Raw genomic sequence first — 13,040 nt, 5'->3', positions numbered from 1 at the left:
TTCCAAAACAACTCAAAGTATTACACAGGCCAGGATGGAAGCAAAAGGGCCAGTTCACAAGCTGACATATTCAAAATCAAAGAATCTTTCAGAAAGATGAAAGGATTTATTCTCAAGAATACACATGAAAAGAGAGGGAAGACAGTGATGTGTGGACGAAGTAATGTGTGGAAGACAGTGATAAGGGAAAGGGCTCTTCTGAGTCCCCACTTGGAATTTACCTCAGGGTGTTGTTCTGTTGCAAGGTTTCTGCCACTTCCCATCTTCCCATCGGGTTCATTGCCCTTGTCCTCAGCACTTCATCAGAACTCACCCTTGGGATCCACTCACCGCTCTATTCAACACTGCAGCATCCTGGCTCAGACTGCTCCTGGACCCACTCACCCCCATTGTTGACTTTCTCAATAACTCTCAGAGCCTACTAACATAATACCAACATTTTCATTTTGTATCTTTACAAATTAAATTAAGACTTGAGAGGAGGGGATATCTATTTTGTCCTTTGCTAAATTTCCAAAGCTCAGAATATGGACTAGCATGTATTTGTTGTACAGAAATATTTGCTGAATGAAATCTGAATCACTTTTATGTTCATTTTATTTTCATTTAACGCTTCTCAGTTTAGATATTTTCCTTTTTATTCCTCTAATTCAACTCTTATTTTTGTACAATACTCATTTTGATTAATTTGTAAATTATTCCATTTAAATATAAACCATTTATGTATGTGCATGTATATGCAATATATTATATGTATCTTATATATTTTATATATTACATACACACACACACACACACACACACACACATAGAGAGAGAGGATTTTTGTGATATTGCAATATGGAATGTACCATGTCAAAAAAAAAAAAGGACAGAGACAGAGAGAGATGCTACATAGCTAATAAGTGTGATCTATATACATTCTGTATCCAAACCATCATCTACCAAAGTTATATATTATTGGCCTGAGAAATTGTAAACCACAAATCCTGTACTGACCTGAAATCCAGTGGAATCTGGTACTTCCAGAGGGATCAAAAAGCTCAATGCAAATACAGAACCATTATTTTACTCCAATAAGAACAAAACAAGCTTAAAAATAAACAAAAATCATTTAAATATAAAATTCCATATTAAGTTTCCAAAAGCCACCACACACAAAATCTGTTAAAGGAAGTATATGCTATACTACTTAAAAACTATTGATCAATCAGAAAATTCAAAGTAAAAAATAATTTACCAGGCTGGGTATGTGGCTCAAGTGATAGCGCAATCACCTGGCATGCACAGGGCGCTGGGTTCGATCCTCAGTACCACATAAAAATAAAGATGTTGTGTCCACCGAAAACTAAAAAATAAATATTAAAAAAATCTCTCTCTCTCTCAAAAATAATAATAATAATTTACCATTGTTTTAAAACAAAACACATGATGAAATAAGAAATGTGTATTCTAATTAAGGGAAAAAATTTAATCCTTTCTGACAAGTTATTAAACTTAATCCTTTCTGACAAGTTATTAAACCTGCCCAAAATTATGAACATTAATTTAAATTTAAATATTCTAATCACTAAGAGAAAAGAACAGCATATACTCATTATCAACTTCCCACACAAACTCCTACATCAATTTGACCCAGGGATGAAACAGACAGAGATAATGAAAGTCTCTGTTCAACTCATCTTTGGAACAATGGCCTCTAACTCTACACAAAAAATAAGACAAACAACTGTTTATCACTATTTAATTGGAGTTTTTCTTACTTACTACACATATAATTTTAAAACTTAAATGAAATACATGGTTCAGCCAGGCACAGTAGCAGTACAGGCCTATAATCCCAGTTACTCGGGAGGCTGAGGTAGAAGGAGCTCAAATTCCAGGCAAGTCTCAACAATTTCACAAGATCCTATCTCAAAAGTTAAAAAAGAAAAAATGAAAAGGGCTGGCTTTGTTGCTCAATGGTAAAGTTCCCTGGGTTCAATCCCCAATACTGCAACAAACAAGCATGTGCTTAGGTAATACTCCAAAAGAAAACCTCTACTTTGATTCAAATTTTCTCTTCCAAAAAAAATGTTTTTTTCTTTTCTGTTAATACAAGAATATATTCTAGCCACACTGTTCACCTCTTTGACTGTTACCCAAAACAGCAACAATAATGGCAAAGGGCTTCAGAATAAAATGAAATGTATTTTGGCCTCTCTCCTTCTCTTCTATCCTCCTTTTTCCCTCTTGGCCTCCCTTCCATTCATTCCGCTCAGCCATTCCACAGAGATTGGTGGTAATCTATGCTATCTAGAGAACCAAAGGAAAATGCTAGAACTGCCAAATCAACACTCAAAGCAGAAATGCAATCTAAGCAGCTAAATTTTGAAAAGCCAGACAAGTACATCAGTACTAGAAACATCATGTATTTCACGAGGGCTATTTACATATTCAGATACAAGCCTAAGGTACTGCTGGAATAAGGAGATGATATTCACTATCCCTCAAGGATAGTTAAGGGATGGGTCCAGCAGTGTGTGGGATGATCTTCTCTTCCTGTGCTTTCTCAGGATGGGGAAAGAGAAGAGACACAGCAGCAGATTGAAGAGTAAAATTCCAGGTGGCCATGGAAGATCCTAAGATGTATTTTTAGTAAACTAAACCCAATACTACATTAGAATTATAGGATATTTTAATTACTTATGTATTTAAAATTACAAAATTCAAGACAAAAACATAGGTCTTAAATATCTTAACAAGTATTATACTTTTAAAGTCAGGTTCCATAGCCTATTACTTCCATGATCTTTGACTATCAAAATTTTATGAATTATATCTGCTAAAGGAATAATGTCTATATTTCACTTTAAAATATAAATTAAACAGAAATAATGAGAAAAATTAAGAATATTAGTGAGAATAATAACAGGAAAATTCATAGGATTCCTTGACATTTTAAATTATGATACTTTCACTAATAGGAAATCAGCATCAATTATTTAGAATTGTGGAGTAAAGAATAAAAGCAGGACACCAAAATATATAAAATATGTAGGATGTTTATCCAATGCTTCATTCCTTCTAAAAGATACAAGTAAAACACGTGAAATTATAAGAAGAGTCTGAACCATCAACAAATCATGAATATCACAGAGTACTATCTCAGTGCACTTGCCTGGATTACAGTGCCTAGAACACCACCAGGAGTTTGAATACTTTCAAAGACATTTGTTGGAGGTACCACAAGCAGGCTAGCAAGAAAGGAACCAACCTAGCAGCCAGATTCATTGCTACCAGAAAAATTAAGAATAATACTATATTAAAATTCTAAATTCTTTGCAAGTAATAAGCTCTCTATCAATAATAAAAATAAATACATACAAAGGCAAAACATAAAAGCAAAACCAAATTTCAAGACTTTTAAAATTCACTGATGAATAACTGAATTATAAAATGTAAGCAAGAGTGTTATTGGGATTAATTTAACTGAATACATTATTTAATTTCAATTAAATACATTATAAAGTAAAGAAAAAGCAACTAAGATAAAGTCAAATCAAGTACACAAATCAAATCAATTGAAGTCCAAGATACATAATAACGTGTACACGTAAATTACTATACCACTGAACCCTCAGATTTCACAAAAGAGGATCAAAGGTAATGGTGTTAATGCTACATTATTTTCTACTAAAGTAATGCTATAGCATAACACTCTAACAAGGAGCTTGAACATTCATTTAAAATATAAAGCTATTTATTTTAAGTTGTGCCTTTAAAAAACAATAAATTTTAGATCAATTACTTGCATATTTATAAGGTAAATCAATGATTCAAGATAGCAAAACATCCATAAACAAAACTGTCCTTCAGGATTACCAGTGTTCTTTCCTATAAAATGTGGACATTTAACTTTTTAAGGTCCAATTCCCAGTACCAAAACAAAAACAGAAGAAAATATATTTTTTCCCTCTTAGCAAAGACATCAAAGATTGTGTCACTGATTATTACTTATTTTAGCTCTATAAATTCATATAAAATAGCATGCTGCACATGAAAAATAATAATCAAACACAAAACTATGAAAACAATGTATTTATAAAGTATCTAATTAAACAAGTAAGATAAGGGAAACGTTTCTACCAAAAAACAATTACTTGCGTCTGACCTAAGTAATTGATTCACTAATGATACCCTTCAACTCTGATAAACCTGATGCTATAGTCTATCTATAAAGGTCTTCATGTTATTTACCCTAATAAAACATTAATCAAGGGCCAAACTTATAGCAGTTACTCTATAAATGAGGTCAAGGCAGGTCAAACTTACATAATAGCAAAAAGAAAAGGTTGGCCTTTGTAGTAAAAAGAAAAATCCTTATTACTATTCTTCTTCCCATGGGATTAAGTCTAGTAGCTTGAATACTCCAAACTACTTCTCAAACACATCCATTTCTACACAGAATCATTTAACATCAGGCACTGAATATTTAACTGAAATTTAAAAACCGTTCATTTATTTGGAAAACTAAATCCACTGATTTAGAAAAATAAACAACTGAGTTTTTCCTTTAAGTATATTCTGCCCTTAAATATAGAACAAAATTTCAAATACTAGGTCCACTATTTCACTAATAAATCTTAGTTTTGTTTCCAGCATTGTTTATTTCAAATATTTATTTAAAAGACAGAAGCTAGCCGGGAGTGGTGGTGCACACTGTCATCGCAGTGGCTCAGAGGTTGAGGCAGGAGGATCACTAGTTCAAAGCCAGTCTCAGCAACTTAGCCAGGCCCTAAGCAACTCAGAGAGACCTGGTCTCTAAATAAAAATATACAAAAAAGAGCTGGGATATGGCTCAGTGGTTAAGTGTCCCTGGATTCAATCTCCAGTACAAAAAATAAAATAAAATAAAAGACAAAGACTGTGTGCTTTCCATAGGCTAAGAAGAGTAAGATAAACATAGATAAGAAATCAAGAGAATTATGATAACATCTGATATAAAGATGTTATTTCAATAATTATTTGTATAATAAGGAATAATGGCAATAAGAAATTTTCAATACAAGTATTTGAGAATAACATGAAGTTCATTTCTTTAGAAACTGTAGAATGTTTTCATAAATGTAAAAAATTTATTTTATACATATTCTTTTCTTTTGTTAAAAACAAAGAAATGTAATTTGATTAATGTCAAGATATCAATTCCTGGTGAAGTGGCACATACCTGTATTCACAGAGACCTGAGGGGAGAAGGAGGCAGGAGGATTCCAAGTATGAGGCTAGCCCAAGCAACTTAATGAAATTCAATCTCAAAACAAAAAATAAAAGGGTTGGGAATAGAGCTCAATGGTAGAGCACCCCTGGGTTCAAACCCCAGTTCTAGGGGAAAAAAGAGGGGGTAAATATATATATATATATATATATATATATATATATAAAATGCATTTATAGTGAAGATGGAATGTTGTTTAAAATGAAAAGTACTAATAATTCAAATTAAAAATATGTAAACATATGTACATAAAAATATATCATTAAATACTGGTATTTATTGAATTTGCCATACAATTTTTATGTACTCCTAAGTATGTACCCACTGAAATGAAAAACTTTTAAAAACTCCAAGCAATGCTCTTAAGAGTCATGATTCACAATAGCCAAGACCAGAAACAACCCAAATATCCATTAACAAATGAATGGTTGAGTAAACTATGATATACCTAGGAAATGAAACAATATTTTTTTGGGGGGGAATATATTGCTACAACATAGATGAACCTCAAAAACATGTAAGAGGCTTTGGATCAGTATACCCCAAAGATCTAAAGAGTAAAAGCTTGGTCCCAAGGGTGGCAGTATAGTGAGAAGTTCTGGACTATAAAGAGATGAGACCTTTTGGAAAGTCCCTAGGTCACTCGGGGCAAGCCCTTGAAAGGGCTGTGGGACACCACTCAACCTGTCTATCTCTGCTGGTTAGCGGGAGATGTGAACCCAACTTTGACACATACTATATGGCCTTCTAACCATTAGGTGAAGCAGTCAAGGGATGGCCCTCACCAAGCCTACACTAAGCTGTTTGTTCTCTGAGCCTCTAAAACTGTGACCTAAGTAAACCCTTTCACTCCATAGAGTCAATTTCCTTAGACATTTCATTACAGTAATGTGCAGCTAACAATCAAATGCTAGTTACAAAAAGACCATGCAGTGAATGATTCCAGTTACAAGTTTCAAACAGGAAAATCTAAATAAAATAGATTACTAGCAAGCTAGGGCTAGAAGAAGAGGGAAATGGGAAGTGACTATTAACAAAGTTTTTTTTAAAATGTTTATTTTTTAGTTGTAGGAAGACACAATACGTTTATTTCACTTATTTATTTTTATGTGGGACTGAGGCTCGAACCCAGGGTCTCGCACACGCGAGGCGAGCACTCTACCGCTGAGCCACAACCCCAGCCCTGACTATTAACAAATAGGTCTTCTTTCAGGCATGATGAAAACATTCAATAAAACAAGAGTAGAGTACTAGTCACTTATTCATTGAGAAATATTCATTGATCACCTCCTACTTCCCAACTATAGACTACACTTTAGCTCTATTTCTTATATGAATCACTTGCTACAGTTCCTGAATTCAATTGGGACTCCTTTCCTTCAACCTATCCTAAATATTTCTGCCAGTAATCTTTCTAAAAACCAAATTTCATGACACTCTTCCACATAACATCTGCCACAGACTTCATAACACCTTTAGATAAAAGTCCAATTATTCTGTGCTAGGCCTTTTGTAATCCAGATGCCCAGTCAACTCCAAAACACATTCCCAACTAACAGTACATGCAAGTGTGCGTGCACACAGACACACACACACACACACACACACACACACACAGGATCGCACACAAAAACATCTTTTTTTCTTTCTGACATCACAATGGCTTCAAATATTCTGTTCCCTGTATTATAAATGCTTTTCACCAAACATACTCCAATTTATCCATAACTCCTACTCTTCTAATGTACAGATGATTAACCAAATTTGTCCTTGAAAACTTATCTCAAGAATCATGCTCAAAAAAATAAAATAAAATGTGCTCTGATTAAGTTTTAAGTGATTCTTCCATACTAAATTGATTTCTCAGTGTGAAAGTACCTTGCACTTCTTTGCTTCTATCACAGCATGAATCATTATAATTGCAGGTTCATTTATTTGTTTCTAATACTAGCTTATACCTGTAATCTAAGTTAAAAATGTTACAATTCTAAGTGAAAAAAATTAGTATTATTTAAAATCAAATGAAGCTGATTCATTTCTACTTATCCTGTAATAAAATGAGCACCTAAATTCCTAGTTATTAGTTCAAACAGTTACTACAGTCATAGGATCAATCCAAAACATCAGCCAAACTCTATAAAGAAATATCCCTGAAATAATAACTTTGCTGAGGACACTATTTCTAAGAGCAACCAGTCACACCTTTCAACCTCTACTCTGGGTTTTCAACGTCAGCTACCTCAAAGCAAAACATGTAAAAGGCTTTGGATCAGTATACCCCAAGATATCAATGTGGTCAACTCATCATTTACTCGGTTTATTTTGATCTTTTAATTCTTCCACTCAAATTTGTTTCCCCTCATTTATCTCTTTTCATCTCTGTAATTTCTTTGCTTCTTTTTCCTTCCACTGAATTTTCTTTCTTTGAATTCTTCTGTTTATGGTCTTTAAATGGAATGATACCTACTTATTCACTCTCTTCCCTTTCTTATCATATCAGAACACAAAATAAAACTTGTTTCCACTTCTCTTTGTGGTCAGACTATAATAAAAGCAAGACATCACAGGCATCTAATTATGGTGTCTATAAACATAATACAACTTCACAAAAAGTACAAATCTGACGTTTCCTTATATCTGCAAATAGAGTAAGCAGTTTACTTTTGCAAAACACCCACATTTCTTGAAAAATAAAGACTGGAATCTTATCAATCAATATGTAACCATGAAGAAAATTATAAAGTTACTAAATATCAACATATTTGTAATAATCAATATATCAGGATTCATTACAGTACTGACTGCAAAAAAAAAGAGAACCCCAAAATATCAGTATTTCATATGGGAAGAATACAACATTTTAAAGCAAAATATAAATGGATATAAAATAGATTACCTTCCTTCATTGACAAGTTCAATAAAAGCAAGACCTGCATTCTTCTGAATAGAATTCTGCCACTCCTAAAAGAGAGCAAAAAATAGCTGAAGAAATTTCACTCAATTATTTCTTTTAAAACAATTGTCATGAAAAACATCCCCGCATCAATCTTATACCTCAGTTTTTAAAGGAAAAGTTCTATAAAACATGTTGCTTACCTCGCACAGCCCTATGAACACACAAAGATTGATACTGAAAAGTATTAAACAAGCAAAGAATAACTTTATTTGGCATAAACTAAATGAGCCTACCCACATATATCTTGCCCTTTTGTTCTATATCATTATAAACTAACTTAATTAAAATAGTTGGGAGTTGGATAAAAAGGCAGTAAGAAAGGCAGTTAAAAAAAAAAAAAGAAAAACCCAAAGACAGAGATTTTCTTGTTTCATTAAAAAAAAAAAAGACATACATTAAAATGAAGAGAAGAAACAATTTAGTTCAAACACATTAGTAAATACAACATATTTTCAAAAAAAAATGACTAGTAATTGGGAAAAAGACAAGAAAGAATAGTGAATTGTGTTAGATCCACATATGAGCTGGAAAACTGTAATTTATTGCCCTCGATATTAGCATTATAAGTCTATACCTATCATTTTATCCATTAGCATTTATCCACTGAAAAGATATATAATTAAAAGCCTATAAGTCAATCAGCTATACCTATCATTTTATCCATTAGCATTTATCCACTGAAAAGATATATAATTAAAAGCCTATAAGTCAATCAGCAAGTGTAACCAAATGAATTCTACAATTCTTATCTCAAAACATACATAAAACAAGCATTAATATAATAGGGAAAGGCTTGCATTGATTGAAATAGACCGAGAATCAAGAAGTGCCAATAAAGGTAGCCATGTATGTATGTGTTTATGTCTACAAACATACACACAAACTCATGTACAAATCTCTTTTTAATGAACTGGAAACATAGTTTTATGTATGAAGTGTTAAGAAATATGTTTCTTTTTAAAAAATGATGATTAGTGATTGACGAAAATAAAAATAATGAATTGTGCTAGAACTATAGTGAGCTGGAAAACTGTATTTCACTGCTCCATAAATACATGGCATAAGACTATATTTTTACCCATGAAAAATTTATCCTCTAACATTAAGATATGTTTCTTGGTACCCCAAAGCCCTTTGGATTCTAACTATATGATACCTCTTAACTTATCTTTTCATTCTCTCATAACACCTAAACAATATGAGGCTTAGCTACTAGCCATTATTCACCATAAACTGGGTTATATTTTCTGAATATAATAACTTTTAAAAGTTTTAAATTCCATGTAATTTTAAATTAATATCTTTCTACTTCATTTTTTTAATCACAGCCTTTTTTCCCATTTTCTCTTTTTATACCATTTTTGTTCAATCTTCATTTGTGTTTTGAAAAACCCAACATGGCTATCAGAAATAAAATGACTGCATGCCATGATTTTGTTGAATAATTCCATTTTATGAATAGTGTAGGTATGATCACGCTAACAGAAAATGTACAGTAGAATGAAAAACGAATATGTCCAGTAAAATGAAAATCAACTTCAAAGTCAAGTAGACAATGGAGGGTAGGTAGTCTCTGACTGATCTAGCTGAAGAAAGTAAAGCAACATATTATTGAGGAAAGAATAGGTGGTCATGAAATCTGTGTTCTGATTCTGATTCAGACATAATAGGATATGCCCTAGGACAGATCACACTACATTTCCACTTTATACATTCCCTCACAATATTTTCTTCCAGGTACAATATTTTATTATCATTTACTAACAATTAGAAATTCATAACTCAAAGTCTACAATATATTATCTCTCAAAATCCATAGTTGCCATACACTGAAACTACAAAACACAGATTCTAAATTTCTTTCACTAACATAAACCAAATCAAACATAAAATAGAAATGTGAAACTGATTAAAAATCCTTTTTTTTCCCAACAAAATGAAATTAACAAACTGGTAGTTCAAAGAAAAGTAATCAAATTCCATGAAAGAATATACCCCTGAGAGAGAAGCACAAGCCACGCCTTCTTCTTCTCTAAAAGGTATTGGGAGGGAGATGAAAATAAACAAAACTGTAGATACGTTTTTTAATCTTGGTACAAAGAGGCTCACACTTCATTTCCCAGGCACAGCACAGTGGCATACCAAGCTTCAAAGAGTTATCCAAATCTAGTAATGCATAGGAACAGTAGAATAAAGACAAATTTAATGGCAGATGGACCAAAAAACAACCTGAGCTGTCTCATACCCTAGGAAGAGTGAGAAAACGCTAGAAGTTTATAGAAGTAGCTTAGAGTTTAAGGGGATGAAAAGAACCAACTGTGACCTTTGTAGGCAGGCAGAAAGTTATCGAATGGGAGCATGATACCACCAGGAATGCAACAGCCATAGAACAGAAGCATTCGCTCACTTCTCAGCTTTCTTATCTAACACGCACTTTTGTTGGAAAGCCATTTGGAAATCTAATATAACACCAGAGAATGGAAAGACAAGACCTGAAATTGAGTTTTCATTCAGATCACATAGTTTAAAGAGGTGGGGGGGATCTCAAAATGGAGATGAAAAAAAAAATATGGTGAAAGTTATTTCCCTTACTAGAAAATAAGAACTTAAGAAAGAATAGAAGAACTAGTTTAGCAAATGACAAATTATTGCCTTAGTCATTTTCCTTTTCAAAGAATCTACTACCAGAAACCAGACAAGGAAGCTCCCTCTCACTACTGTTTTTCAACATGATTATGGGAGTTGTGGATAATGCAATAAGACAAGAAAAAGAAATTAAAAGTATTATGACGGGGGCTGGGGTCCTGGCTCAGTGGTAGAGCATTTGCCTAGCATATGTAAAGCAAAGGATTCGATTCTCAACACTGTATATAAATAAAGAACCATTGACAACTAAAAAATATATACTTTTAAGAAAAAGTATTATGATGGGAGGAAGTGTACTATTTTTGTTTACAGAACACATGATTGTCAACATGAGAAATCCAAAATAACTGACCCAAACACTTCTGGAACTAATACATGGTAATACCAAGGTTGTAGAATACAACTGGAATTTGAAGTAAAAACAATACTACCCCTATCAGCATCACATAAATATAAGAAGATACTAAATAAATTATGTACAAGGTCAACATGAAAAAATACAATATGCTCATGAAACCAAAGAAGAACAAATAAATATGAATGATATTCCATATACATGGATAGGATAATTCAATATTGTCAAGATGTCAGTTGCTCCCAAATTGATCTACAAATTCCATGCAATTCCAATCTAAATCTCAGTATGTTATTTTATGGAAATCAATAGACTGATTCTAAAGTTTAAAGAGACAGACATAAAACAGTTCACATAATAGTGTAGGAGAAGAATGAAGGTGGAGGCTTAACATACTTGACTTTAAAACTTATTATAGGCTGAGCAGGTGGCACATGCCTGTAATCCCCGCAGCTCGGGAGGCTAAGGTAGGAGGACCGTGGGTTTGAAGCCAGCCTCAGCAATGGTGAGTTGCTTAGCAACTCAGTGAGACCCTGTCTCTAAATAAAATACAGAACAGGGCTGGGGATGTGGCCCAGTGGTTAAGTTCAATCCCAGTACCATAAAAAAAAAAAAAAAGAAACTTATTCCAGAGGCTGTGGTTACAGTTCAGTGGTAGACTGCATACCCAGCATGTATGAGACACTAGGTTCAATTCTCAGCACCACATAAAAATAAGTAAATAAAATAAAATAAGTGTATTTTGTCAATCTACAACTAAAGAAGAAAAATTTAAACACTGCAGCACTTGTCAACTATAAGTGAGGCACTTGGTTCCATTCTCATAAAAATAAATAAAATAATGGAATTATGTCCATCACTAACTTAAAAAAAAAACACTTACTACAAAGCTACACAAATCAAGAAAGTATATATTCAAAATAACAGCCGGACAGAACAATGGAACACATTATAAGGCCCAGAAATAGACGCACATAAATAATCAACTAATCTTTGATAAAGGAACAAAGGCAACACAATGGAAAGAAGACAGTCTTCTCAATAAATAGTGGTGAAAAAACTAAACATTCACATGTAAAAAATGAATTTAGATAAACATCATTCATAAAAATTAACTAAAAATGGATCACAGACCTCAATGTAAAACTACAAAACCCTCAGAAGATAATCAAGGAAAGTCTAAATGATGTTGGGTTTGGCAATGATTTTTAAATACAACACCAAAGGCATATTCCAGTGGAAAAAAAATTAATCTTATCAGTGAAGTTAAGAATTTACTTCTAGGGGCTGGGGCTGTAGGTCAGTGGTAGAGAACTTGCCTTGGACATGTGAGGTACTGGGCTCGATCCTCAAGACAATATAAAAATAAATAAATAAAGATATTGTACCAGCTACAACTAAAATAAATAATAAATAAAAAGAATTTACTTCTAATAATCAAATATTTCCTCTTTACAAAATATAATGCCAAGAGAATGAAATAAAATATTTGCAAAATACATATCTGATAAAGTGCTATTACCTAAAAATGTACAAAGAACTCTTAAAAGGCAAGGATAAGGGGGGGGGGGGGGGAAACCCTATTAAGCAATGGGCCAAAGACCTTAACAGACACTTCACCAAACAAGAGATATAAATAAGCATATAAAAGATTTTCCATAGGTTACGTCATTGGAGAAATGCAAATTCAAGCAACAATGACATATTAGGATACTTTCATTAGAATGGCCAAAATCCAGAAGACTGACACAAACAAATGCAAACAATGGAGCTACAGGAAACTTCATTCAACAGTTGGTGGAAATGCACATTGATACAGTCACTTT

The 13,040-nt window shown here is 32.9% G+C and overlaps 1 protein-coding gene across 5 annotated transcripts in view; it reads right to left on the bottom strand.

The window, feature by feature from the left end:
- Positions 1–13,040, bottom strand: part of Lrba (LPS responsive beige-like anchor protein) — a 648,575-nt gene that overhangs the window by 406,870 nt on the left and 228,665 nt on the right. For all 5 annotated transcript variants that reach the window (XM_040293201.2, XM_040293202.2, XM_040293204.2 and 2 more), the window contains exon 35: positions 8,154–8,218. In XM_040293201.2, the coding sequence (XP_040149135.2) occupies positions 8,154–8,218 (65 nt within the window). The remainder of the gene's footprint in view (positions 1–8,153; positions 8,219–13,040) is intronic.

Source organism: Ictidomys tridecemlineatus, chromosome 9 (genome assembly GCF_052094955.1).
Source record: "Ictidomys tridecemlineatus isolate mIctTri1 chromosome 9, mIctTri1.hap1, whole genome shotgun sequence".
Classification (NCBI taxonomy): Eukaryota; Metazoa; Chordata; class Mammalia; order Rodentia; family Sciuridae; genus Ictidomys; species Ictidomys tridecemlineatus.
This window is presented reverse-complemented; position numbering and strand designations above follow the sequence as displayed.